The sequence below is a fragment of the Ammodytes marinus genome (genome assembly GCF_949987685.1).
Source record: "Ammodytes marinus genome assembly, chromosome: 14".
Taxonomy (NCBI): Eukaryota; Metazoa; Chordata; class Actinopteri; order Uranoscopiformes; family Ammodytidae; genus Ammodytes; species Ammodytes marinus.
This window is the reverse complement of record NC_137218.1, coordinates 24,733,490-24,760,555: the sequence shown is the minus strand read 5'-3', so window position 1 is coordinate 24,760,555 and position 27,066 is coordinate 24,733,490. Positions and strand designations below refer to the sequence as shown.

Sequence of the window (27,066 nt, the reverse complement as noted above, 5' to 3'; positions counted from 1 at the left end):
CATCGTAGGCTACAAGCCACATAACGTGGCATTGACATAAGGCTACACATTATGACCATATGAAACAACAATAATTTGATGTTTTTCCTCTTTATTTATAGGTTAGATGTAGGCCCTTTTATTATTTTTAGCCCCATATTATATCAATGATATATATTTCGCAGTTTAAACTTCGTGCTTCCTGTTTCTCTCCACCCCAGAATGTCTGTCCAATGAATGAATGACCTCAGATCACGTGTGGTTTTGCTTCGTAATGCTGGTTCACTTGCAAAAGGGGCAATATGAAAGTGGACCACACCAAACAAAAAAAATCAAAACTCTATTTGGTCTGGACCAAAGCAAGTGCACTAGCGGACTTTCCCAGTGTGAATACACCCTTAGTGTTCCTGTCTCTGGAAAAGCTTTATGATCAATGAATGAGGCTACATTAACAGGGCAGGATTGTATATTCACTTCCAAAGGGGTCATTCAAAGTTTAGTGATAGTAATAGTGATGTGTTATGTTTATGGAGCACTTTTCAAGATAATCAAAGATGCAAATTCAGGGATCTTAGTAATCAAATACAAAACAAAACAACAACTATAGCAGCAACATCACCTTGTTGTGATGTCAATGTATTAAATGAATATTAATAAATAAATAAAAACATTCGGCAAATTACCTCCACCCATTGCTAGAATGCAATGGGGAGATGGCTGTGGATGTGAAGGAGTTCCTAAATCTGTTGCCCCTAATGGGAAGTCATCTAAACCTGTAGCCAGAAGGCAAAAGCTGAAAGTAAAGGGGACGGGTGCAGCCAGAAAGGATGGGTTTGGACTTCCTAACAACCTGTCTACTGAACAGGTCTGATAATGTGCTCTGCTGTACTTCCATCATTTTGATGCCTACTTTCACTGTTTTGGAAAGTGAGTTCCTGGCCTTAAGGCTGGTATTACTATACCTACAGATCATGGAAAAAGTTAACAGAGACTCAATTAAAGATGTATAGAAAAGGGCCATGAGGCTTTGGTCAACATGAAAATAGTTTCCGGAGGCACTGCAGTTTCTTCTTGCACATCTTTTCCACATACAAATTAGGGTAACACTTAAGGGTACTTTAATGAACTGTTATTTAATGCTTAGTTATTAACGGTTAGTTAATGCTTGGTTAGGAATTACCTATGCTTTGTTAACTAATGCTTAGTTAAGCATTCACTAAGCATACCGGTTACTTCATGCTTAGTTAATGCTTATTCCGCACTAACATAGCAGTTATTAACAGTTAGTGTATGCTTTGTTAATGTTTATTAAGCCTTAAGCAAGCATTAACTAACGGTTAATTAATGTACCCTTATTGTAAAGTGTTACCCTAATGAAAGTGCTGTCTGTTATTGATTATGGACCCCAGGTACACTTGTAACTCTCTTATCAATCAATAACATGTCATTTTATGACTGTGAATTGAGAGGCTGAAGGCTGGTGCCTGAAGTCAATGCACATATGCTTTGTCTTGGTGACATTTAACTGTAAAAATTCCCCGTCACACCAGTTGACAAATTCATCAACAAAAGGACCATGGCTGCTCTCATCATTCTGTATGAGACTGACGATAACAGAGTCATCGGCAAATTTGAAAAATCAAACGATCACCATATGGGTTACTATACAGAATATAGTAGAGGGGTGAAAGGAAACCCAGTGGGTGATGACAGTCTCTCTGATGTGCACCCATTAACTCTAACTGTCAGAGTTCTGGATATGGAAGGAATGAGCAGCAGTGTTCTGGATGTACTGGAGTTCCTTAGATGATGTACCATAAAGAACGTCATTGCAGTAGTCCTGTCTGTCTGTGTGGTCAAGGCGTGAATCAGCAGCGGAAAGAGATGAGTGCTGTTTTTTAAAGGTCACATAATGTGCTCATGTTCAAGTTCAAATTTGTAATTTGAGTTTCTACTGGAAACTGTTGACATGGCGCAGTATCTAAAAGACCCTTTATATTCCTCACAGTGCCAATGCTTACACTACAGCCTCTGTCTGAAATGCTCCGTTTTTTAGAGCCTGTCTCTAAAAGCTCCACCTTTTCAGTAAAACCCTGTCTCCTCTGATTGGCCCTGAGTCTAACTAGCAGTTAGATTCAGGGGTATCTGGGGGACTTCTTATCACATGTGGAGGTAATACTAACTGTGGTTGGTAATGAGGGGGCGTGGCTTTTCCCCTTATGATGTCATACTGGGAGATACATCTGAATGGGGTTTTTGAACATAGGCTTTTAGAAAGGTGGAATTGGAGCACAAGAGAGAGGGTTGTTTTTTTCCTCATACTTTACATCTACCGTACTTTTCGGCCTACAAGCCGCGACTTTTTCCCCGTTTTTCGACCCTGTTATTACACAGCACAGTATATATTCTGTAGCTACTGGGGATGGGCGTTAGTAATCGAGTACTCGAGTACTCCTCGTTTCAAATGATCTCGATTGGTGGATGAGGAAAATCGTTTTTTGTTTTTTTTTAGTGTTTGTAGCCTTTAGGCCGGCCGGCGGGCCGCCCCTATTTTAAAATGTTATATACGTGTACAAAACGGCACAAAACGGATATAAAGTTTAACAAAATTAAATATTTTGATCCAAGTTGAATAAACTAAGCGTTGTGTCAAACAGAAACCGCAAAAAACTGCCACCTCCGTGCAGCGCAGCCAGTGTGTGGTCTCCACGGAGCTGAATGCGGTGCTGGAAAACTTGGAAAATCACGTAAAGAAGCCAGGCTGACTTCGGGCACATTCGAGCAAACACCATTTAAGAAGCCTTTATTATGGAATATAGGATTGAGATTCAAAAGCCGACGGTGTAACGTTCCGTTAACGAGGAATTAGTCGCGGTAATTAGTCACGGACAGGAGTGAGCATTACGCATTGGATATACTAGCCTACTACTTCTACTGCTTTGGTGAGTTATTTAGCCTATCTATGTGTTTAAATTGTAGGACAATCATTTTATTGTATTTGCTGCCCTTCTTATTTTAAATGTCTATTTTGAATGTTAGCCAACTACAGCCCATGCTTTTTTTCTCTCTCTTTTTTCTCTCTCCACCGCAGACCTACTCGATCGGTTTAAATTGTGGCCCGCTTATTTAATTACTTTCAGTTAGGAAAATGTGTTTTAAACTTGTGGAAAATAAATCCTTAATATCATATGGCAACTGTGACTGTTTGACATAAGCATTGAGCGCTTTATTGCGGTCAACCGTTGTTCTGTAGACAGATGCGTTGCGTCCTAAAAATAGAAAAAAGTTAATGCAAGCGATCACACGAGTAGTGAAAACACTCGTGCCCATCCCTAATAGCTACTATTGCACAAAATGGTAACACTTACGTACGTTATGCAAATATGCAACTTGTTTGTTGAAATGTGGGAGCTTCCTCAAGCAGCCATCTCTTTCCCGACAATCCCCTCTGTGCAGGAACTCTTACATATGGTAATTAAACATTATAACACCTGCGGCTTATTGTCTAGTGCGGCATATAGTACGGAAAGTACGGTAGTCACACCGGGGACCCATAATGGCCGCGTTTCCCAGAATCGATCGTTCTTTGGGGCCAAAGAAGGGTCGAAAGAAGGGTTCGCCAAAGAACGAGCGTTAAGATACGGGTGTTTCCCAGATGGCTTCTTTGGTGCCTTCTTTGGAGAACGCGTAAATTGAAGCGAAAGAGCCTCTTTGGTGGGAGCTGTCCACCGCGGTCGTGCTGAAACTGAATAAATCGATGCCAGGCGAATCGATCACCCACCTCTTTATCAGCGCATAAGTCACACACAGCGCCCCGTGGTCTCCCCCACACAGGTGGAATTAGGCTACGCATGTATCGTGTGTGTGTGGGGGTGTGTGGGTGCGGAGGGGGGGGGGGGGGGGGGCAACAAGTGTATCCAAGTAGTAATCAAGCCCATTAGCGCATATATACCCCGTGGATAGGCACACACATGTGAGAGTGGAATAAAGCGGCAGAAAAAGAAACAAGCGGGCACCGTCGTTTACCGCGGAGGAGATGGGCGTTAGTGGACGAGGTCTGGCAGCACCGGGCAGTTTTATTCGGGGGAACAAGGGGCAAAAAGAACATCACGGTGAAGAACCGTGTTAGGCAGGCCATAGCCGAAAATATGTCCCCCTCCATCCCATGTGGCCTGCGTGACTGGCGTGCTGTGAGGAAGAAGTGGCAGGAGTTCCAGAACCAAACAAAAAGGAAGAGTGCGAAGGTTTCACTAATCAATCTCCCTTCGTTGCAGGTGATGCAGACGCCCAGTAAAGACAGCGCAGAGTAACCCCTCCCCCATATGGTTTCAATAAACTACTTTGGTTTCCTTTTCAACCATGTATTGTGTGTATCATTTTGCATTGAAATGAGAGTGTCAAACCTATAGCAACAAAAAGTCCCAGGCCATTTGTAATTTATCTAAGCGTAGGTTAATGACGTGTGCGTATAGTGTGCCCTTTCAACAGCATTCCAGTGCCAGACTTTGAGGTAAAGCACTCGGACACTGCAGCAATACTCATAGTGTGCAGGACGTTACATGTAGCCTACATCTGCTGGTTCTGTTTATTTATTTCAGCCTTCAGGCCTGAGAGTATATGGGTGATGTGGTGGTTGTGGGTTTATGGTTTAGTGATCAGTGCTTGGTGACTGGTGGTAAAGGGGTAGGGGCTGGGGGTTGTTGGACCTCAGAAGAGGTTGATATGTTCTTAAAAACGCAGCGCAGCCAGAAGCTGCATCTCCGGGGGGCTGAAGGAAAAATTGCATGTGTGTGGAGACACCAGAGTGATCAGCCGTTGGATCTCCGCACGGCCGGGGCAGTCGGTACTTTGCCTGAACGGCCCGGTCTGATAGCACGTCCAGTGGGGAGAAGTGCCGACGCACGTATGCATTTATGTAAACCGTCTGGCTTCGCGCACGGCGAGGCTGTTGTAATGCAGCCATGGTTTCTCACACGCGCGGACTTTGGCAACGCCTTTATAGCAGGTGGAGCCGCTCTGGATGAGGTTCAGCTGAGTTCAATTAAATCTGTTTCCTTGATATCTGTCAAATGCCACAGGGTTGTGGATGTTTTTTTATGTGTAGTACTATAAACTCACATGTGTGTGGAAAACGTAAACGTGTAATTCATTAAAACATTTTTTTCTCTACTATTAGTTTATGTTTATTGCGCCAGGTCCGCATTGAACATTGTTTTATTATTTCGAAAAGTGGAAGAAATAAATTTCCCTGACGCAGCATGATCACTGACGATTTGGTCGCTAAGAAAGGTTGAAAGAGTGGGTCAGCGCCGTCGTACAGTTCCATCTTAGTGAAAGTACTACTTTCGCTAAGAAGGAATCTGGGAAACGCATTCTTCTTTCACAGCGTTCTTAAGAGCGCTCCAAAGTAGTACTTAGCCCAAAGAGGCTCTTTGGGATTCTGGGAAACGCGGCCATTAATGTTGAAAAAAAAATATTTTTTTAAAGTGCATTTTGCATAATAGGTGACCTTTAATCCAAAATAAGACCCTTTTAGTTATTATATTTGTGGAGCTATCGACAGAGAGGCAGAAGTTGTGAGTGGTTTTTGCACGGACGGTGACGCAGTTCAGTATGAGAAAGTTGTTCTGCATTCACAGACACCTGTTCTTAAAAGTCAGTGTTTCTTTTCAGATCCAGTTTGCTGGAGTGCAGAGCCACAAAAGTAAACATACTTGTGCAATGCTCTGTATCTGATTAAAACTGCTACTTGTATTTTCCTCTGTTACAAACAACCAATTTCCTTTTATTTTTTATCTATCGCAATACCTTTACTCCTTCATGCTTTAGTGTGTGTGTGTGTGTGTGTGTGTGTGTGTGTGTGTGTGTGTGTGTGTGTGTGTGTGTGTGTGTGTGTGTGTGTGTGTGTGTGTGTGTGTGTGTGTGTGTGTGTGTGTGAACGTGTGTGTGTGAACGTGTGTGTGTTGCTTCAACCTTTAAGTGTTGGCAATTGAGAGTGCATTAAGTGTTAACCCTGGTTGGGATTTTCTACACAGTCATATGAGTCAGTGATGGCATGCTGGGTTCAGAAGGATAGCTACATATTAGCTCCTTACTCTTTTGGAAACATGACCTGTGTCATTGAACAAAACCGTTCTTCATAAAATATCCAGTAGAATTTTCGCAATGAATCATTTCATCCAAGCGATGGATGAGATGTTAGTTTGAAGTGTGCGGTAGGAAACAATGCCAGAACAAACATGCCTTTGAAGCATAACATTACATAGTGTCTTAATGTCAGTTAAGATCTAATCACTGACTCAAGCAAAGCTACCATCTGTGGCTAAAACAGTTAGCTCAGGAAGAGTTTTGTTTGTATTCCAAAAACACAGAATGCCACTGAACCTTTTTTAGTGGTCTTCTATATGAATAGTATTCCTAAATATTATAGATATTAAATGTATTTTATTAGGCCATCATGAAGAGTTTATCAGTGGTCTATCTTTGTCTGATTGACTGTTCTGCTGATTGAAGAGAAGTTTCTTTCCATGGGTAAACTGTAGGTGCATAGAGCTGGATGATGTCAGACTACAGTCCAAGGCCACATTCAAGTGTTAAACTGTTAACAAGAGTTTGAAAGACTGATGACAAATAGATACATTTGTAGTCATGCTGCTTTGTATATGTGTACACACAACATAGGTGTAGTTCAAACATACATATATACTGTATGTATAGAAACACACACATGTATATTAATATACAGTATTTATATGACTGAGCAGAACACATGCTGTGACACCTACAGTTTGAAGCTGAACTGTAAGTGCCCCCATGTGGCATGTTAGATGTATTACATAAAGTATACCACTGCACTAAAATGACTCTAGGTTCTTAGACAAGGGTTTAAATTCACCTTTTGTTCACAGGCAACTCATCTTTGCCAGATTCAAGGTGTACTTTTCGTGAAAATTCATTATTTTCATCACACATTGCTAAAGGCGTGGCCAAATATATACATGACTGTCTAACTCTCTCCATGTTCCATGTATAAGTAAATGTACTATATGTATTTTGATGTCATTATACCACAAATAATCCAGTGACATCACTGCAAGTACCTGCAATGTTTAGTAATACAGTAAAATGAGTTGATATGATAACAGTTCCTTGTGCATTTAGATTGCAAATAATGTGTGGGCAGTGAAAGTCCTAAGTGGCAAATCATGGCATGAACAGTAGATCATGTGTAGATGTCCTGTATTCTTGATCTGGGAATGGATAAACAGGCCATGTATCGATAGCACAGAGGGGGAGAGATGGCCCATTATAACAATGCTATGTGCCCACATATGGGTTCTCCTCCTCGCTGCAGAAAGAAGATTGTGTTCCTTAGCGACAGAGGCCTGAGTGGCTGAGAGCTGTTCAATCAAGTAGCACCGGCACACTAAATGACCTGTCAGCTTTTGATTGGCTCATCTCTCCAGTTTGTCAAGGGTCAAATGGTATCTCACTGTGGAGTGACAGTCCAAATTCAGACACACACCAAACACACGTTCGTCTGAGGCCGGACGCGTGCACACACACACACACGCATACATGCACGTGCACACAAACAGACACACACACACACACACACACTTGGGATGTGTATCAGATTGGAGTAAGTAGTACATGTTTTAAAAGTACAGAGAGCACAAAATGCTGTGCTATTTGAAAAAAATCTGCAATTGTGAAAACAGCAAAGTCATGCTTATTTTAATAGCCTACACTTGTAGTTTGATAGTATTTACAAGTACACCAGTGTGTCTGATCATGATCTGTGTCTTATTCACTGCAGAAATCAGAAGCTACATTCAAATAAAGTTGCTGCTGATTTACTTTGCTTATTTATCGTTTTATTCCTTTTACTTTTTTTAAACATGAAAATTGCATGTTAGATCGTTTTAGGGAAACACTTTGCATTCAGTTAGACTTTGGGAATGTTTGCGGCAATTTCAGGTGCTAAGGTGCAATATGTATTTTAAGGCATTTCTGTTCAGTGGTTCAAAATATGGAAACACGAAATGCAATATCCACCCTGGCAGGCTCTCTTAGAAGCCAATAAAAATTATCCTGTAAACACAAGGGGTAGCATCTCAGAGAAATGAATTACGGCTATGGCAAACTGTTTAGTACTGTCTCAGTGTTTAGTCTTTTAGTGTTTCAACTTAACACACAATGAGGATGTGAACATATCTTTGATTGTGTAGTATTAGCTTTGTGGGCTCTAGCTTTCGCAGAAGCAGCAATTCAAATGTGACTGTACTGAAAGACTAACTTTGTTGTGTAGTTTTCCCAACACAATATAACACACATGTGTAGATAGCATCAATCCACACAGAGAGTAAGATAAGGCGTGTGAACAAGGCTATGATCAATTATCTATGTCTGCATGAGTCACTAAAAGCACGCCTTACTCTACACTTAAGTGTGTATACTTGTTTACATACCAATTTACAGCAACATTTTCACTTACTTTTACAAAAAGCGATGTTGACAACAAGCCTTCTCCAGAATCAGACACCTGTAATTCACACCGTTTTGTATTTTTAGAAAGCTATGCATTTCCATTTGCTCCTTCCATTGGCATTTCAAGACTCTTCCAAATCTGTGCGAGATGATGAAGTTCGAATGTTGTTTCAGAATGTTCCAGATAAAATGTCAAAAAAGGTCACGGATGGCGTAGTGCCTCTGAACCCCCCCAAACATTGAATGTCTCTTCAGCATCTGATGATATTGTACATTCAAAATCTGAAGGTCATGTCGTATCTTCACAGTAGCTTATGACTCAGCCTCTAACACTGACTATCCTCCATCTTCAAATGGGAGGGTGAGATCTAGAGCGCAGCGATGCACAGATGCCTTCATGATGAAATTAGGCACACTGTCAACCTGTGAACACATGGATGAGCGCGCATATTTTTTGCCTAAATAGATGGATAAATGGATGGATAGATGGATGGATGGATGGATGGATGGATGGATGGATGGATGGATAGATAGATGGATGGATGGATGGATGGATGGATTGATAGATAGATTGATCTCTCGATGAACACAAATACACTTTACACAAAGCACGACAACAATAAAACATACAAATACACCGCGTAGACAGAATATAGTGCAAACACAGTGACACTCTCACACTCATGCTTGGCCTACTGATGATCTGCTTTACTCAGCTCTGGTGACGTATACTCCATCACTGACTGTTTTGTGACCGTCGCCTGTGGTCGATGGAATGGATAATGAAAACGCCCACACACACATACTAATGTGTAACATAACAGACCATGTGTTGGCAGTACTGTGTGGTGTATCTCTCCATAGCTGAACCTCCTTTTTCCCCCGGTGTGGGGCTGTTGTCTTGGTGACGTCACCTCTGCATGATAATTCAATACGTACACAGTGTGTGTACGTTTGTGTGTGCTTCAGGCACCCGGAGGCATACGGCTTGTTTACTTCTCTGACATCACAGATGATGTTGATGCTAGAGCAGCCCCATGTTTTAGCATCACATACTCCCAACTAAAAGCCCTGTGACCCTGATCCCATCTGACTGAAGGAGTGGGGGGAGGAGGAGGGGGGGTTGTTGGAGTCAAGAAATGTAGTTGATGATCAAATTGAATTAGCTTGCCTGTTTGCCTACAGCAGCTTTAATGCCTAACAGCGCAATGCTTTGGTTTCAAAATGCTCTCTTTAGCTGTGAGGTTAGGATTGGAGGTTTTGGATCAATGTGAGGATCAGTGGCTTGTGGGATTGGTTGAACTTTTGCCCTCCTGTTTGGTTTTCTGTGTTCCTGAATCCATAGGGGGCAAAGAGATGAGTTTGTTTGCATGGGTCTTTTGTTAAGTTTAGTTTTTTGGCCACCTTTTTTAATAGTTCTTCCTGCACTTACAAAGCTAGATACTCTAGATTTTCAATCAAAGTTACATATTTTGATCTAGATCCACTAATGACAGTACTATATATACTGTAACTTATTTACAACAATTTTTCAAAGCCACTTTATCCAAATGTGGGCAGGAGAATTCCTGTATGAGCTGTATAAATATAACATCTGACATATTATTCCATTGTTTTTGCAAAGGTTTAAGCATGCTGCCGTTACCTAGTATTTTACATATCCAGCAGAGACAGAGTATTATTAGTATTCATTTGGAGTCAGGTTTGTATCTACCTGATTAAAATAAGCCCAATATCCTCCACTCCCACTGAATGTGTCTGCTGTTTGATGCTAAACAGGTAGTGTACAGTGGGTTTATCCAAACGTTTCACTAAAAACGACTGCCTTCTGCAGTAGTTCAGAATGGATTTTGCAGACAAAGGAGTCTCAAAAGATGAGTAGCCGAAGGGTACTGCAGAGCTGGATGATAATCATCAGATTCACATTGCACATTGATCTATTTTTAAAGGTAACATATTATGCTCATTTCCAGGTTCAAGGTTGTAATTTGGTTTCTACTACTGTTTTCTTTCTGTAGTGTCAAATGTTGAAATATCCTCTTTTCAGCCTCTCAAACGCTCCGTTTTAGAGCCTGTCTCTTTAAGCCCCGTCTTCCCAAAATAGCCGCCCAGTCTGCTCTGATTGGCCCTGAATCTAACTGCATGTTTGAATGGAACTGACAAATAGGTTGCGTTCCGAATCGCATACTTTCTACTATATAGTATGTAGAAAAAAGATTTAGGATGTCCCGATTCTTATGGCCAGATTTAGGATGGTTAGAAGTACCCGGATGTCGTACTTCATGCGGCCAAGATTGTTAGTGTTGAAAAGTGCATCCTATTTGGGCGATTCTGACCCACAATCCAGTGCGCACGTGAAGTGACGTAACATCGACGAAGCCTCCATATGAAAACAAACGGGGATGCGACGGATATAAAAGCAAGTGGCAAGATCAAGGCGCAATGTTATGATGAAATAAGAGAGTAAAGTATGTCCCAATAGTATGCCTACTGCATCCTAACTAGATTATTTTTATCGTCGGATGTAGTATGTAGAATAGAAAAAAGAAAGAGTATGCGATTCGGAACGCAACCATAGATTCAGGGGTATCTGGGGTTGTGCTTATCACAGGTGAATGTAGTGTTAAGTTAGGTTCGTAATAAAGGGGCATGACTTCTCTCCTTAGGCCATAGGAGAGAAATCTGACTGGTGTTTTTGAAGACAGGTTTTCAGAAGGTGAAGGTGGAGAATTACCAATTCTAATACTTTGGGAATCTCCAGTCACACTGGTGATCCATATTTATGTAGAAAAACCTTGAAGAAGTGCATTTTGCATAATAGGTCACCTTAAAAAATATAAAAAATGTTAGGCTTTTAAGTACAGAACTGGTATAGCAAGGCTGTGTGTCCCATAGCCGGAACACCTTAATTCTCAAGGATTTTTTTCTTTAGCTTCTCGTCACTCCCACAATATCATTCTAAGGATTTGTAGTTCAAGCATACACTGCCTCCAATTCCCAGCAGCATGACCATCAATTGTTTCTGCCTGGAGGTATATGGACGCTGCCAGTTGTGTCATTTATTGACAGGGCGCTGGTAGCCACTGCACGGACAACTCTTTATATCCTCTCCTTCTCATCCTTCATCTCTCCCTCTCTCAGCCCCATCCCTCTCTCACTCAATTCCACTCTCATTGAGTAGCTCGCTCTATCACTCTCTATCTCTCTCTCTCCTCTCCCCCTCCCCGCCTTTCCTCTCTCTCTCTCATTTATCGTTTTCCCACTCCAGAAGCTCTGGCACACACACACACACACACACACACACACACACATATCCCATGAAGCTTGTGCAGCTACAGCAGCCAGCCAGCCAGCCAGTCGCTTCCTTCATCATTTATTTTTCCTGAGCGAGCGACTCGTGTCTTGCATTTTTATGAGCGTACCGGTAGAGCTATACAGAAGAGGACCAAACGGAGGCGAAGGACAAAGTGTTGAAGTGAGCAGAGGTTAGTGTTTAGAGTTCGCAGCAGCATGACTGCCCACCTGAGCAAACAGCAGAGTTGCTTTGCGGACCTGGATGGAAGAGGGGGCTATGGGGATGCACCGTATTCCTTAAACTGGCATCAGCAGCAGCACCCCAACGTTCACCACCAAAACTTGTACCAGCGATACCAATATGGATCTGTCCCCGGTGGAGCCACCCTCCCCCGGAGAGGGGCCCGGACGGCAGCCTGGCACTCAAACGGCAGGTCCTCCAGGAGCCCCAGCGGCTTGGCCACAGTGAGAGGAAAGGGAGGGAGCTGTGACCTGTGGTCCTCTGAGTGTGGCTGTGGCCAGAGCTGGCAGGAGCCATATCAGGTAAAGGCTTTGCTATCATCAGGGGAACATCAGCACAGCAGCAGCAAACTGTGGGGCAGATGTGGACTCATTTGTGTAGTGGTTATCTAGAATGAATGTAAACTTGGATCTGGGAGATTTTCTTGCTACACATTTTTTTTTTGATATTTAAGACCTATACAAACAGAACAAAACCAAAAAAGAGAAAGAAAAGAATAGACAACAGGAGAAGCAGCCAGGCATAATATTATTGATGCGATCTATTTGGAATTAAATAGTCAGGTGTTGCAAGAGGATAAGTACAGGATAATTTCGGGTTTAGAAAATAACAATTATTAATCTTGGAGGTGGTTTGTTGAGTCCCTTTCGAGTTGTGGAAGCCTCTCCTTTCCATCTTTATCATTATGGTCATTTCATTGAGCCATTTCTGGGAGCAGGGGGGGTGTGTCCTTGGCAGCTACCATTCCAAGCATCAGTGCTTGTTGTTCTTCAAGCGTGTGGTTCAAAGCATTCTCTGAGCATCCAATAAGTGCCAGTTCTGGATCATGGGGAATGTATTTTCCAAAGACCTCAGAGAACATCTTTAATATGAATATGAATCTTTGTGTATGAGGACAGAGCCAGAAAAATGTGTGAGAGTAATCTGCACCTTTGCATCCGTCACATAATGGAGAAATAGAGGGATAGATTCTATGTAATTTGGTCTTTGAGTAACTGAGTCTCTGGATGACTAAACCAAATCAGTTTGTACCTACTACATTGGTCAAACATATTTGGATTTCGGTCAAACCTTCATTCCAAATATTGTCAGACACCTTGAAGTTCAGCTCACTAGACCAGACTTCTTTCAAATGGTTAGTGGACACAGAGGTGAATAGTAAGATATTAGATGTTTGGAGTCCGGAGGAATCTGCAGGAGCTGGGCAACTGGCACATTTGGAGATGGCGAAAAAATAATCTGAGTTTTAGAGGCTGTACTGTTTATAGGTCTGTGGATCGCAAGACCCTTTCTTGCTGCACTAAAAGAAATGTTGGCGTTAAGTGCAGAAGTGTTGATTTCAATAATCAATCCTGTCTCACCCTTCGTATGGAGCCGCTATCCAAACTAATCACATCAGGTCATTAGACCATTAGTCAGTTTTTTGACAAATTGCCCATTTCTGAGGCTTCCTCATTCTGTGTCCTGTTGATGGGTGTGAGGGAATTTTGGGTCTTTAGTTGTAATATTAATGGGAAAGATTAATAGGCCATATATGCCTATCTTGTGTGTCTGTCTCTCAGACTCTAGGTCAGCCTTGGAGCCTGTTAGGAGACACTTAGGTCAGTTGTATAGATACAGTCTCATCTCCTTAGACTCCAGAATGTTATGGTTCACTGTGTTCAGCTCTGAACCAAAACATTGGTACGCTTGGTGCCCGAGCCGGGGAGGTGGTAGAGATAGCGCGAGGTTAAAACACAGCTCTAAGCATGAGTTTGTCAGAATTGAAGTGCAAGTCACGAGAGTTGCAGTCCGGTTCTCCTTGGCCAAGTCTGTAATAAATATTGCTTCATAATTCATCCAAGTCTCCTGAAATATTCTTCCAACTGAGTTGACCTCCAACCTTAAACAGAACTTCCATCACAATGGGGATCTGGAAGATGCCAGATATTCCTGTTTGTGCCCATTAAGAGGCTATATAACTGTTTTATTGACTTGATAACCCTGGTGATATATTATCTTTTTCCTCCTATAGTATCTATTAAACTCGGCTTCTAAATTGATTTTACGTGTGGCAACCGATACGTTTTCAGTTGTCCATGGGAACTGGTGACTAGGAATCTACCAGGGACAGTAAAACATTACTGTTTTCTTAACACCTACATCTTCATAAATCAATACTGCTTCATTGTGTGTGTGACTGAACTGAAGTTGGGTTGATGTCGTGAAAGACACCTCAAAGGGTGCCTCCTATCTTGAACTGGAATTTACTTTCATATCATTTAGTTCAAGAAAGCAACAGACAGGTTAGGGACTGAATTATCCTGAAAAGCTGGCAACCTTACTTTGCGCTGATTAGTGTCTGCACTGCTTAGGAGGAAAAGCATCTTCAAAATAAGTCAAAAAATAACTAAAAATGCCGAACCCTCTCCTTTGCCAATACTTGAAGTCATATTTCACCTGTTGTTTGCTCATGCACACACCCAGTAGTTTCCAAATATGGAAGAAACAGGAAATTTGATGGCACTGGTGAAATTGATTTCAAGGATGACTGGGTTGAGCGGGTCTTCTCATCAGAAGTCAGAGCAACGAACCAAGCTGGTAATCAGCATCTGGTTGTAAGAGCAGGATTATTTGTTGAGAAGAAAGGCATGATTCTGAGATCAAGTGCTGAGAATAATATGGGTGTGGATATTAATTTGAGGGATTTGAATGTTATTAATCACCCTGCTCCCCTCTTGAAATGTACTATTAAAGGTAAAAGGTGACTTGCCGCTTCACTCTATTGACTACAGTGATTGAACCTGGAAGACGGGAATAGATGAATAAATGAAAGAAGAATATATTGACATGGTCACTGATACGGGATAATAGTTTGAACAAATTATAAAAAACATGATGATATCTTAGCTGATGTTATTTTTTCATATAACCAATTCAATTAGGATTTCTTGTGTTGTTTTCATAAAGCATCACAACCAAGATATCTAGTGAGCAGGACCTTTCACAGTAGTAAAATCAACTTGCTGTTCTGTAACGGAGACATTAGCCTTCATTTTTAAAAATGGAACATACAGCAGAATAGTGGTTGTATGCTCATTGTGATGTAAATGTCTGCCTTTAGCAATTTGTACGTGAGCGTAGAGCACGATAAAATCTCATGCCAGCTCTCCCTTCGTGTACCCGAGTTATTAGATCATTCTAATTGTGCTAATGCAGTGTTTGTTCAGACGAAATTGAATTGGATCCAATGAGTGCAGTCTGGCCACATGCTCTTCAGTCAAAGTCAGTTTCAGTCTGATGTTTGTAAGAGCAGCGACACACTTTTCCGTGCCGATTGTAAATCAGTGATGTATTTATTTTATATGATTTGTGTACCAGAAATATCCCTTTGACCTCATCAGTAATTTATTTCTACACTGCTGCTTTCTGACATCCTTTCATGCAATTTGTAAGGCTGCCCAATAAAACTAATTTATTTATTTCTACTTCCGTTGTTATGGTATATATTCCTACTACACATCTTCTTTGCCGTATAGTGCATCCCCATGTTGTAAACTCTAGGGGCGAAGCCTCTAAACTAAATATAGGGGCGTGATATTTAAATGAAGATGGTTATATAGCTGCCAAATCTACGCCTGATCATTTGTACGCTTTGATTCATGAATCACACAGGGATCCTGGCAATAGTGTGATATCTGTGCCTGGGTATGTACCTGTTTTCACGCTTGTTGGATAAATGAGGGCGTCTAAACCACTTCAGACTTATCTTTGTCATTTCTGTGAAACAATTTGTTTTTATTATCTTGTTGCTTATCGGTTGACATATATTCTGATACAGATATAGTATAGTAGCCTGGCGAATCCAGCCTGATCTCACAAGCATCACGTCCATTTCTCTACCGCAGATCAGTCTGACCTTTTACAATCTCTGAGGAGCAGGTCAAACAATGACCGGACCAATCAGAGCCTGCATTCTGACCTAACCTTCGTCCCTTACAGTGTAAGGCAGCTTCTGATTGGTTTGTGTAGTCGTCATCTAGCCTTGTGAGAGAAGACATGTCTCGTGAGCTTATTTGTCAATCCATGTGTACGACAACGACTACTGGCACCAATCAAGGTCTGCCTTCCGCTAACGGACGGGGACAGACTCCTCCCCACAGAGATTGGAGAACGTCCAGACTGATATGTGGGAGAGAGACGAACGGGAAGCTGGCGGGATCCGGCTGGTCGCTGCAGGCTACAGATAAGGCCTCATTAAGCCAATATCGGCCGATATACGTATATTGGCCTGGATGATATTATTGGTCTACAGTAGTTCTAGCATTAGCATCGGCAAATTCATCAACATTATAAGAATGCAGGGGGCTAGGGACATACAGTAAAAGAAAGACCAATGGATACCACCACTGACAGCAAAACCAAACATGATCTCTTCAAAATATTTTAAGGTTAAAATATGCCTATTCAACTACCTGTGGTATGACCCTCTCGCATTTGTGTTTTCATTTATAAAAGCTTCTATTGTATGCAGTGTGCAGCTCTCAGCTATGGTGACGCAGTGCTCCTCTCTAAAAAGGTGTCTGAATACCGCCTCTGTATTCTGTTAAAGGTTCACAGAGTAGGACTCTCTATTACTGTCATTAGAGTCTATGTGTAATGTGATTGTTTGGAAGATGTTGATGTTGTGGTTGTGCAACTTTGTCTGTAAAAAAAATATTTAAAATCACCTGATTGTTAGTGGCAGAGCGAAATGGAGCTGTATCTTCGTACACTATGAAATTACAGTCAACAGCTGCTTAATGAATGTGCAAGTATAAGTGTTAGTGTTTAACTGATGCACTGCAAAAGCCAACCCTGGTAGTGGATTTAATTGCTGGGAAGTGTGGTGTTTGTGCAACCATAGCACGAGCGAAATTACCTCAGGCAAGGCCAGAGGGAGTTTATGGGTGGCCATCCATCATGCAGCAGAGAAGGCAAAGAGGGGGCAGCAGTCAGCATTACCAGCTCTATAGCTATTGCACTGCCTTTGGAACATTGGGAGCTCAGCAATGCATCTATAGGCTGGAACACAGTGACCCTAAAATACACTCGTACTAAAAGCAGACGTACAGTATATCACAAAGCCTACTGTAGTAGTCGAGTTAAACTGTAAAGGCATATTTGTAATGGAAATGCAAAATGTGGATATTATTGTATGTTATTATCTAAAAAATAACTTTTTAAATATATAAATAGACCAGTTCTCATTTGTTCATACTTAAAGTCAGCTATTCTGCAGAATGCTTTTTGGCAAAATCACACTGTTAATTCACAGCCTAGGCTCTGTAAACGGGACATGTTGCTAGCCACGGTGGGCCCACTTTGTTTACATACCCTTTGTTTGTATATACGTTTTCAGAGCCTAGGCTGTGTATTATCACTGGATTTCTTCTGCACATGTACGGTGAGCCGATCGTGGAGAGATATTCACTGATTTTGAGGACAAGTGTTCTTCAGACTCGCTGACTCCACCATTAACTTACTGCACGTAGGGAGAGAAATTGTGATTCATTATTTTCTGACGGAATAAATCAATATTATAAAAAATATGGACAAATGCCCATCCTCTCAAGATATAGTCCCAGTCACACTTCAGCTTTCCTCACTCATGGCCGTTTCCCATCACAATCCATTTTCCATTCCCCCTAACTGAGCAGACTTTTGAAAGCATCCACATCTCACACGGTGTTGTTGACTATTTTTAACATGACATACCAGTGAATTATTGATACACTCCCCCTGTTTTCACCAGCAACTAAACATGGAGGTGCCCCTGCATTATTAAGCCAAACTCAACAAGAGCACTACACGTCGTACAAGCAACTCACTCTGTTACATTTTAAGTATCTGGTGCCGCAGGCTTGATAATCGAGGATTTCGTACCATCTTTATCACCCAGTATAAGAGCCCCTTGGTATCCAACTCATGCATGTATTGTTCTCTGTTCTCTTCAGCACAGTATCACAGTTCATTTGAAACGTCAAAATGCGCAAACAAGTACTAGAGTTCACATGCTTTAGTTGAGTGCTGGCTGGATGTTATGCATGATAGAACTGGCCATGTAGGGGGAATATGCATCTGGCCTGAAACCACCAGAGAGCCGTCCCCATTAATACATCACTTTGCATTCAGCCTTTAGTTAGACATACAGAGCCGCACTCAACTGTGAATATATTTCATATCTGCGCCGGGCTGAAAATTATAATTGATAATTTCATATTATCGGGACATTGATGTTATTGCCAGTATAGTTTACAGCTCCGTGGAAAGCCTCTTAACGTATCATTGCCCGTGCAGTGTGGGCATGCCAGCGCACCACAGGATTTATAAAATGTGTTGTTGGAGGCAAGTCGATCACGTGGCAGCGTAAGGAAGCATGAACAAGTGGAGAAATGAGCCTAGTAAGTGCAGTTAAGCATGCCATTTATGTGCACAGCTGAGTGGTCATTGGCTCTCTCGGGGGGTCTGTCTGTGCATACATTGTGGATTCATAGTGGCAGGGCTATCCGTGTTATGTAGTACTGGGTACTGTGGGGCATGATAGTCAAGGGAAAATGTACACGTAGGATTTTTTTTTGCCATCATTTCAGCGTTTCTTTATGTTCTATAATTACTTTTTCTAGCTATAAAATATTGAATGCCACCCTTTTTTTACTGCGCTAGAGGTCACAATCTTGGCATGCCTTCCCACAATTCCAAAAACAGAAAGTATCCAGTGACAGGGATAAGATTAATGGCGCAACGGTCAGAATGATTTGAGCTCCCTGTCTCCGGGAAATGGGAGATGTGCTGTACAAAAACCTATTAGAACCTAGTATGTTTTCTATATTTATGTCCTTCTGTATTTGTGAGTAACTGCGCCCTGTCAGAGAAGGACAGTCGATGTCCTTACTACTTGCATTACAATAGTAGCAGTATGATACATTATGTTTTAAGTGAAATGTATGAGATAGGCGAGTTTACTTGTGTTTGAACAGATGTGAGGTACATAAATGGATATGTTCTAAATAATACTAAAAAGAGTGCAAATGCTGGAGCAGCCCTAGAAAGTTAACTAGGGCTAAGGAGAGCAAACTGAGAGAAAACTATATGTGTTCTTAAAAGTGGTATATAATTGAAATATAACCTGATTTGGGTCTAACAGCGTGTTCACTAATATGCAAAACCTCATTTGAGCTCACACAGAAAGCAGAATGAGACAGTGTTTTAGTGAGAGGTTCACTGCATTATTCATTTGAACTTGAAAAAATACTGATTATTTGTGGTAATTAAACTTTGGAGTGTGTGGATAATTATGGTTGGAGACACTGTTAAAGGTCACCTATTATGCAGAATACACTTTGTCAACTTTAATATGGGTCCCCGGTGTGACAAGAGACTCCTGAAGTATGAGAAAAAAACAACCCTAAAATCCACCTTTCTGAAAACTTTCTGGGAGTAACCATGCCCCCTCATACCAAATGTAGGATTGCCTTCACCTGTGATAAGCCATAACTCCAGATACCCCTAGTAGAAACCCAAAATATAATTTTGAACCTGAAAATAAGCATGTGTCACCTTCGATGGTAACCATTGTGACATGTTGGTTTGTGTACATCTCTTTCGGTGTGTGCTTTTTACTGAGGTGTATCTGAACTGCACAATCTTTTTCTGGTTTCTTTCTTGATGACAAACATTGCTTATCAATGAATATTTCATTTGGTCAGAGCTTACCATAAGTGAATAGATTACATAAGGCAGTGTCAAAAATAATTATGAAATTACATCAAGTGAAAAAATAAATAAAAAGAACCCTACCAGGAGAAATACCTGTCATGTCATGTTGTTGCAGTGTGCTCAGTCATGCAGTAGTAAATTCTAAGAAATAGAGGCATTTATGCATAATTTACTTTGACATAAATAAATAACCTTATCTCCTCAAATAAAAAAGTAAATGCACATCTATCAGTAATATAAAAATGCAGGCAGCTCCTATATAGTCTAGTCTGGTCCTGTAAAGCAGGAGTTGTGATGGAGACATGAGTGGACAGGCTGAGTCACTTGCTGATGTCATGTGCTGCCAGTGGACTGATGAGCAAGCAAAGCGTCAGCATCATGTCAGTCAGATGCACAGTGGGTACACAGCCTGTAAGCTACTCTCAAACTACAATAGAGCAGTGACATCAATATGTATGTGTGTGTAGAAAAGTGCATACAGTGTGAGAATCCCTCTTGTTGGCCACGAACGATATGGATTTTCTGGGGGGCCGATGTCGATTCTGATATAAGGGAGTAAAAACTTCAGATAACCCATTTAAGGGATATAGTTAAGTTCCTATCTATGACAGATATGAATTTAAAGTAGAACATTTTACTGTTTGATAATACTTTTACTGTAAAAAATAGGTGAAGGGACTTCTCTTTAGTGTTTATATGCTTTGGCGTGAAAAGAATAAAGCTTTTTACTATCTCTAAAGTTACGTGGGACGTTAAATGCTGAGGAACATCATTTCTTAGTAAAACCAAAAAGTGTTGAGATCGCTGTCTATGACCGATTATGTTGGTTCTCAGGTAGGCTATATTTGGCCGATTTAGGCTATAGCGCAGTACTTCCATGAGAAATTTTGAGTAACAACACTGTCGGTGCATCCACATGAGGTAAGCCTTCATTGATCGCGCATCCATTATGGTAGCGTTTCCAGTTTGTAAACGCTGCCATACTTAGAAATAGAGAGAGAGAGAGTTTTGTGGAGCTGATAGGCTTAATCAACTTTGTGCCGACTCGTTTGGCAATGTCTTGAATGTAACTGCTATTCATTAATGTGAGAAAAGTTACCGGCAGATTAATAGGTCGGGCTCTACCCTCTAGCCACGGCACTAGGTCCCTGTTATAAGAATCAAACATATTCCGCTTCAGTGGTTCTCTGATCTTTGGCACACACACTACCGCTACGTACTTCTTGAAATGCATAACAGATTTTAATTGTAATTATGCGCACAGGAGAAGGATTTGCCCCCCTCCCCACTCCCCTCTTTTCTTATTGGCCTCGTTTGTTTGAGTTCTTTTCATCTTGTGGGGGGGGGGGACAAAATCAAAGGACAGATTTCAAAGGAATCTCCTAATGCATCCTTGAGCATCTCCTTCCGCCGAGCGTGTAGTAGTCGCTAGTCGTTGTTGTTGTTTATGTTGCCATAAAGTCAGCGGCTGTCACGTTGGCGGTTCCTCTCACGGGAGAGAGCCATGCCTTTGACCATCTGCTCCTCTTCTACAGGCCATCAGCGCCGTGTGTGTGTGACATTGGTTTTTGATTTCCCACTGCACAATGTATGTCTGCAGCCAATAGTATTACCTGGCTGGAGGTCAAATGTCCACTTTAATATAATACAAATAGCAATATAGCATAAGCCATAACCGCCGCTGAGGAAAGACGTCTTTGGTGTGGAAGCCGTTTGTCTGTTTGACAGTCTTGCCGCTAGTGACGGTCAAATTTGAACATTTTACATTTATCGCACGTTCACGGCACATAACATTAACACAGGCTGCTGTCCTGCACGGCTCATAAATACTGCAATCACACAATGCTCTGGCGTCTTCTAATCACTATCAGTTAGGTGTCTGATGTGTACAATAAAAACGTGCTCCGTCTGTCCATTCGTTTACAGCCCGTCTTCTCATCCCTCTCTCTTGTTAAACCCATTTAGCTATAGCAACTGTATCAGAGTGTGCTGCGTACGATAGGAGAGTTTTTCTTCCTGGTGCCATCCAGTAAAATGGAATTCCGTTAAATTGTTGATGATACAGAGATTCCACAGGCTTGTACCAGTGGATACATTTCTGGAAAGTAGGACAGTGGTGAGGCCTGGGCAATTCTCTGTTACTAAAAGTTTGACTCAACTCTCCCTCTTCTTCTCTCTCTCTCTGTCTCCCTCACAGGCCAGCCCCGCTCCGATCATCGTCAACACCGACACTTTGGAGTCAGTCCCTTATGTGAGTTTTATCATCCGCTGTCTTTTCCAATGCATTTATCAGTCTTTTACAGTAAAATGGCAATACCTTCCAAAATGTGTGGTCATGAACCGACGATCATTCTTTTCCGGCTACATAGGGGTGCTGAATGTCTGATTTTACATGGACTTGCTTGGTTTCTCCAAATAAATCATGATATGTTGCCTATTGTGGTAAACATATTAACCTATTATAGCTTACTGTTTTTAAATTTCAAAAAAACAACTCATGAGCTTTGAAACAATCGTATTAGTGTGAGTGAATGGTAGACTAAGTCGCAATAAAATGTATTATTATGCTAAGTCGGGAAAACAAGCTGTAGTATTGGTTGTGTCAGCCCCTTTGTCTGGCGTAGAAATAATGGAAGCCAACATCGCAAGTGAGAATATGGATCAATGAGCTAATAACAAAAAATGATTTGACTATTGGCATGATTCAACCAATCAGATTCCTCTATGTAAATTCGTAATCGGCGACACACCTACTAGGAGCACATCACTGAGTTTGAAGTCAGAGTAACTTATCAAAGTAAAACAAATGAGGTCACAGGGCTGAATTATTGATGTTTGTTCCCAATATAAAGTGCAGCCTTGTTTCTACTAAAGACACTCACATCCGGCACTTTACACAATATTTAATATCCAAACAAACAAACACACGAAGCTGCGGCGCGGAGCAGAGGCTGAATAAACAACCGATGCTACTCGAACGGGGGAATTGGCTCCGAGAAGCTGGTGTATTTCTCCATGGTGAAATTGTCACAGCTGCCATGTTATGTTAACAGTGAAAGATGCTTTTCTCTGATTAGTGAGAAAACGAGGACAGGAGAGCAGTTACCTCAGCCAGTGACTACAACCCTACCAACAACAGTCTTGTTTTTTATTTTGTTTTGTCAATTTCGTATTCAGCGTCTCAGATGCTCGTGTGCTATTCCTGTGCGAATGCATAATGACGGAAGCCCTCTCAGCTCATTAATCATCTCAGTGAGATACAGTGTGACTCCTCTGTAGCTGATTTCCATGTTCCAGAAATATCAAATGTTGATTAAGCATCGCCTTAAATTGCTTCCCTTGAAGTGGGGGCCCCATTTAGCCTAGAAAACACATCCGCCACCTTTCGTTTCAGTATGCAACACTGCCTGTGTGTGACATCATCCCTTTAAGAATATGATTAATTATTCAGCAACACTGACCTTAATTATCACTTTGATGCCATGTCTAGAAGAGCAAATGGAGTGAAAGTTCAATCTTTTTTTATTTCTCTTTTTTTTTCAGGTCAACGGCACAGAAATTGAATATGAGTTTGAGGAGATCACACTAGAGCGGGTGAGTAATCAATGCTGAACATGCCCAGGCACTTTGGTACAGGCTTTAAAAGGCTATACAATAAGCTGTGAGAAAGTAGTTGAAATATCCATGCTACCTCATTAGAGAATCTACGTTCAGCAATATATGTATATGTCATGAGCTTTGATCTAAAATGGATGGGGAATTACCTTTTTTTTACACTACACATTTGATTTGTGGAGGACTAGGTAGAACTTGTCTGTGCCCAGACCAACACATCATTTCAAAGCAATGACAAACAAAATTACTAAATAAGACATGGCTTATACATAGTTATATCAGTCACATGGTATACCTCCTCATCTGACTCTTGAGAGAAGGTTATTTGACTTGAAAAGTAATTCCAGCAGTTTTGTTCATATAAAACCAAGACACTGATTTACAATTTCCTCTTTGCCAAAGTAGGTGTGTGTGGCACAATTGAATAAGCAGGTAAAGTGGACACTAACACGACAGAGTGGAAGGGTCTTTTGACAGCTTCAGTAGAATCAGGAGCAAAGACAGACCAACAGCTAAAGGTGAATGCATTAGAGGAGCCTGCACTGTGGCTTCAGAGAGAGATAAGATTTAATGCAGACACTGTCATGATGGCCACACATCCTGTTGTGTAGTCTGAGCCTGTGTCTGCTCCTTGTTGTCAAGTGTTCCAGGCTGTGAGGTCCTGCAGGGACGCCCTAAGACAAGCTGCTATTCCCGTCAGCTCACACAATTTAATCAAAGCTTGACTTTCATTTTTTTAAATATATATATATATATATATTTGCAGTATATATTTTTTCAGAGGGCGCTCAGGGGATTTTGAAGACTTAAATCTTCTGACCACTGTAATCACTCTGAGAGCAGTGACATTATAAAGCCATAGAAAGACTTTTAGATAAATTGTTACTTGTGCTTTTCAACGGAATTATAAGTGAAAATGAAATGCATACTTTAAATGCAATGAGGCTATACGAAAGGATGTTTTTCAGTTGTGTGAACAGTGCTGTTAAACAGCACACAACATTAATTTGTATCTTATGTGTCAATGATTCCCAGCCAATGGAACTTGTGCCCCCGGGGGAGTTATTGTGGAGTTGCTCAGCTGGTTTGAAAAACTAGAAATTAATTATATAAAAAATAAAAACTATGTACAAAAATAATCAGATGTCATAAGGGGAGAGAAATGTGACTGGGGTTTTTGAACACAGCTTTTTAGGGAGGTAAAGAAAAAGAGAGAGAGTTGTTTTTCCTCATACTTTAAGTTTGACACACCGTGGACCCATATTAATGTTGAAAATATGCATTTTGCATAATAGTTGACCTTTAAAGTATGGTGCCTTACATAATAAACGTGTGTTTTGTGCATTAGCAAGCTTTTCTCTCTCCATTGAAATGAGAACAGTAGCAGGAATTAAATTTTGTCTGTAAAGTCTGCAATAGGACTGTTGGGTCTATAAGACTGTGTTAGAAAGCATGCAGCTGATTTTTGGCATCTTGAAACACTGGGTTAAATCCCTCCTGTTGTGACTGATTGCTGTGGTTGGCACACACAGGGTAACTCAGGGCTGGGCTTTAGCATCGCTGGAGGGACAGATAACCCACACATCGGGGACGACCCGGGCATCTTCATCACCAAGATCATCCCCGGAGGAGCTGCAGCAGAGGACGGGCGCCTGAGGTCAGTCGCTCACACTCCCTCCCGTTTGGTTTCAATAAGACACAGCTAGAGAGGCTTGAAGGGATTTTTATGAGGAAGTTTTGTGTCTGAAAATAAATCACTTTTTTAAGGGAATTTTTTGGGGCATTTTCCAGACTTTTATTGACAGTGTGCGGAGGCAGAGATAAAATGGGGTAGAGAGGGGAATGACATGCAGAGAACGAGCGCCCCGGAATCAAACCTGGGTCTACTGCAAAGAGGACTGAGCCTCTATGGGGGGCTTGTAGTATATCAACTTTAAAGGTGCTACGAGGAACTTTTAAATATTCCTGAAACCGTCTCATTTATCCTCTGATAATCATACATGACATGCAACAACAAATCAGTGCAAAGAATGATATTTTTATATCGTTATTGTTAATGCCTATGTCATGGCTTCGCTCACCCGGGAACTACAGCTGGCGTAGTAAAAACACTACCACTTTTGTCTAAAGGGGGAGCAAGAATGAACACAAACTGAAAGTTCCTCAGAGCACCTTTATGTGAATGAATTATAGATCATTTCTTTCACCACTCACTGGGGAATGCATATACTGTATCATCATTCACTCCCCCCCCCCCTCCCCCCCATACTTCACTAGATTATCCAGCCCCAGAAAGCTTTCCTAAGAAACATATTGTCATACTCAGCAGTTTGCTGTTGCTGTCTCGTGCATTTTGAAGTGTAGTAATAAGGACTATTGTGGAATCTTTTTTCTCCTATTAAAACCCACAAAGTACTGTACACTGCAGCATCTGCTCTCACTGAGATGAGACAGTCGACAAACCAAAGATATTGTCTTTATTGCTTAAAGGTGGATCAGAGATTCTGGAGATCGCTTATTGTCAAAATCACTTTTTTTTTCAGAATCAGCAAATATCTTCTCACTATCCGCTTTCTGAACATACAATTCAGTGTCAGTACCAAGCCCCAACCACAGCGAGTTCTACCAGCATTCAATGCGGAAGGGACTCAAATGTGAATTCAGAGTGGCCACTAAGAGGTGGTACCAAAACAGAGCAATTTCTCTTTGACTCCCATGTTAAATAGGCTGTTTCCACAGCATTATTAAACCTATTTACGGCCTGGTCCAAAAAAACATTCTAGTCTGTATGTTTAGGCAAAATCTCCATGACAACATTGAGGGGGGTGAATTTTTTGGGATTACGCTAGTTTTTAAACTATTGGAGGTTAAAATGTAGGAATAATTAGGGGCACGGCCGCTTGAGTGACAGCTAGCCGCCCGCTGGCCCTCACTTCGCCTCGGAGGTATACGTCAGCTAGATGGGCGTATCTCCCTCCCCCCGCCGTCACATCAATGCCCTTTTTCGGTAAGAGGAAATGAGGTGGAGTAAACATCTGACAAGATGGCGACGCACATAGGCCAGGACAATTGGATGCAGTTGAATTAACTGAGGTCAGCCCGGATGCTACATCCATTTTATATACTATCTATGGTCAGTTCACAGCCTTGGGTCTGTCCAGAATCGCTGACACAACTTTTAAGAACTATTTTTGGAATATTTTCTTTCCAATTAAGACCCACAACAATGAACCATCCGTACTCTGCAGCATCAGCGCTTACTGAGCTGTGATAGTGGACACACTAAGGAGATTGTCTTTATGGCATAAGGTTGACCCACCATCTGTAACAGCCTTATTAAATGGAGTGGGGGTGGATACAGTCCATCAGATGCTAAACTACAGTGCTTTATCATGGAGGCAAGGACACAACCTGGACTCATTCATCACTGTGCTGGACTGAGAGGATTAGTTGAGTTAGAACACTGCTGCCTACACTGTAAGCTGACACCTGTTATCATGGCTAATTTACTAACACCTTAAGAATTAGACTGGAGAGCCACGGCTTGGTTGACAACAGTTTGGCCTTTTTAGAACTGAGCCAGTTAATGTACTCTGTTTAAACTCCACACAAACAGGCCTTTAAATTATTGTCCAAGAAAATGTGTTAAAAGTGCTCTCCCTTAATTACAACAGAGAGGACTGGGTTGTGGAAATCTGCTCTTGTTATGC

At 41.5% G+C, this 27,066-nt stretch overlaps 1 protein-coding gene across 2 annotated transcripts in view; it reads left to right on the top strand.

The window, feature by feature from the left end:
- dlg2 (discs, large homolog 2) overlaps nucleotides 1-27,066 on the top strand; it is a gene marked incomplete at its 5' end in the record, with an annotated part of 170,721 nt that overhangs the window by 104,724 nt on the left and 38,931 nt on the right. For both annotated transcript variants that reach the window (XM_080041553.1, XM_080041552.1), the window contains 3 exons: nucleotides 21,939-21,992; nucleotides 23,285-23,335; nucleotides 24,889-25,013. In XM_080041553.1, coding sequence (XP_079897679.1) covers nucleotides 21,939-21,992; nucleotides 23,285-23,335; nucleotides 24,889-25,013 — 230 coding nt within the window. The remainder of the gene's footprint in view (nucleotides 1-21,938; nucleotides 21,993-23,284; nucleotides 23,336-24,888; nucleotides 25,014-27,066) is intronic.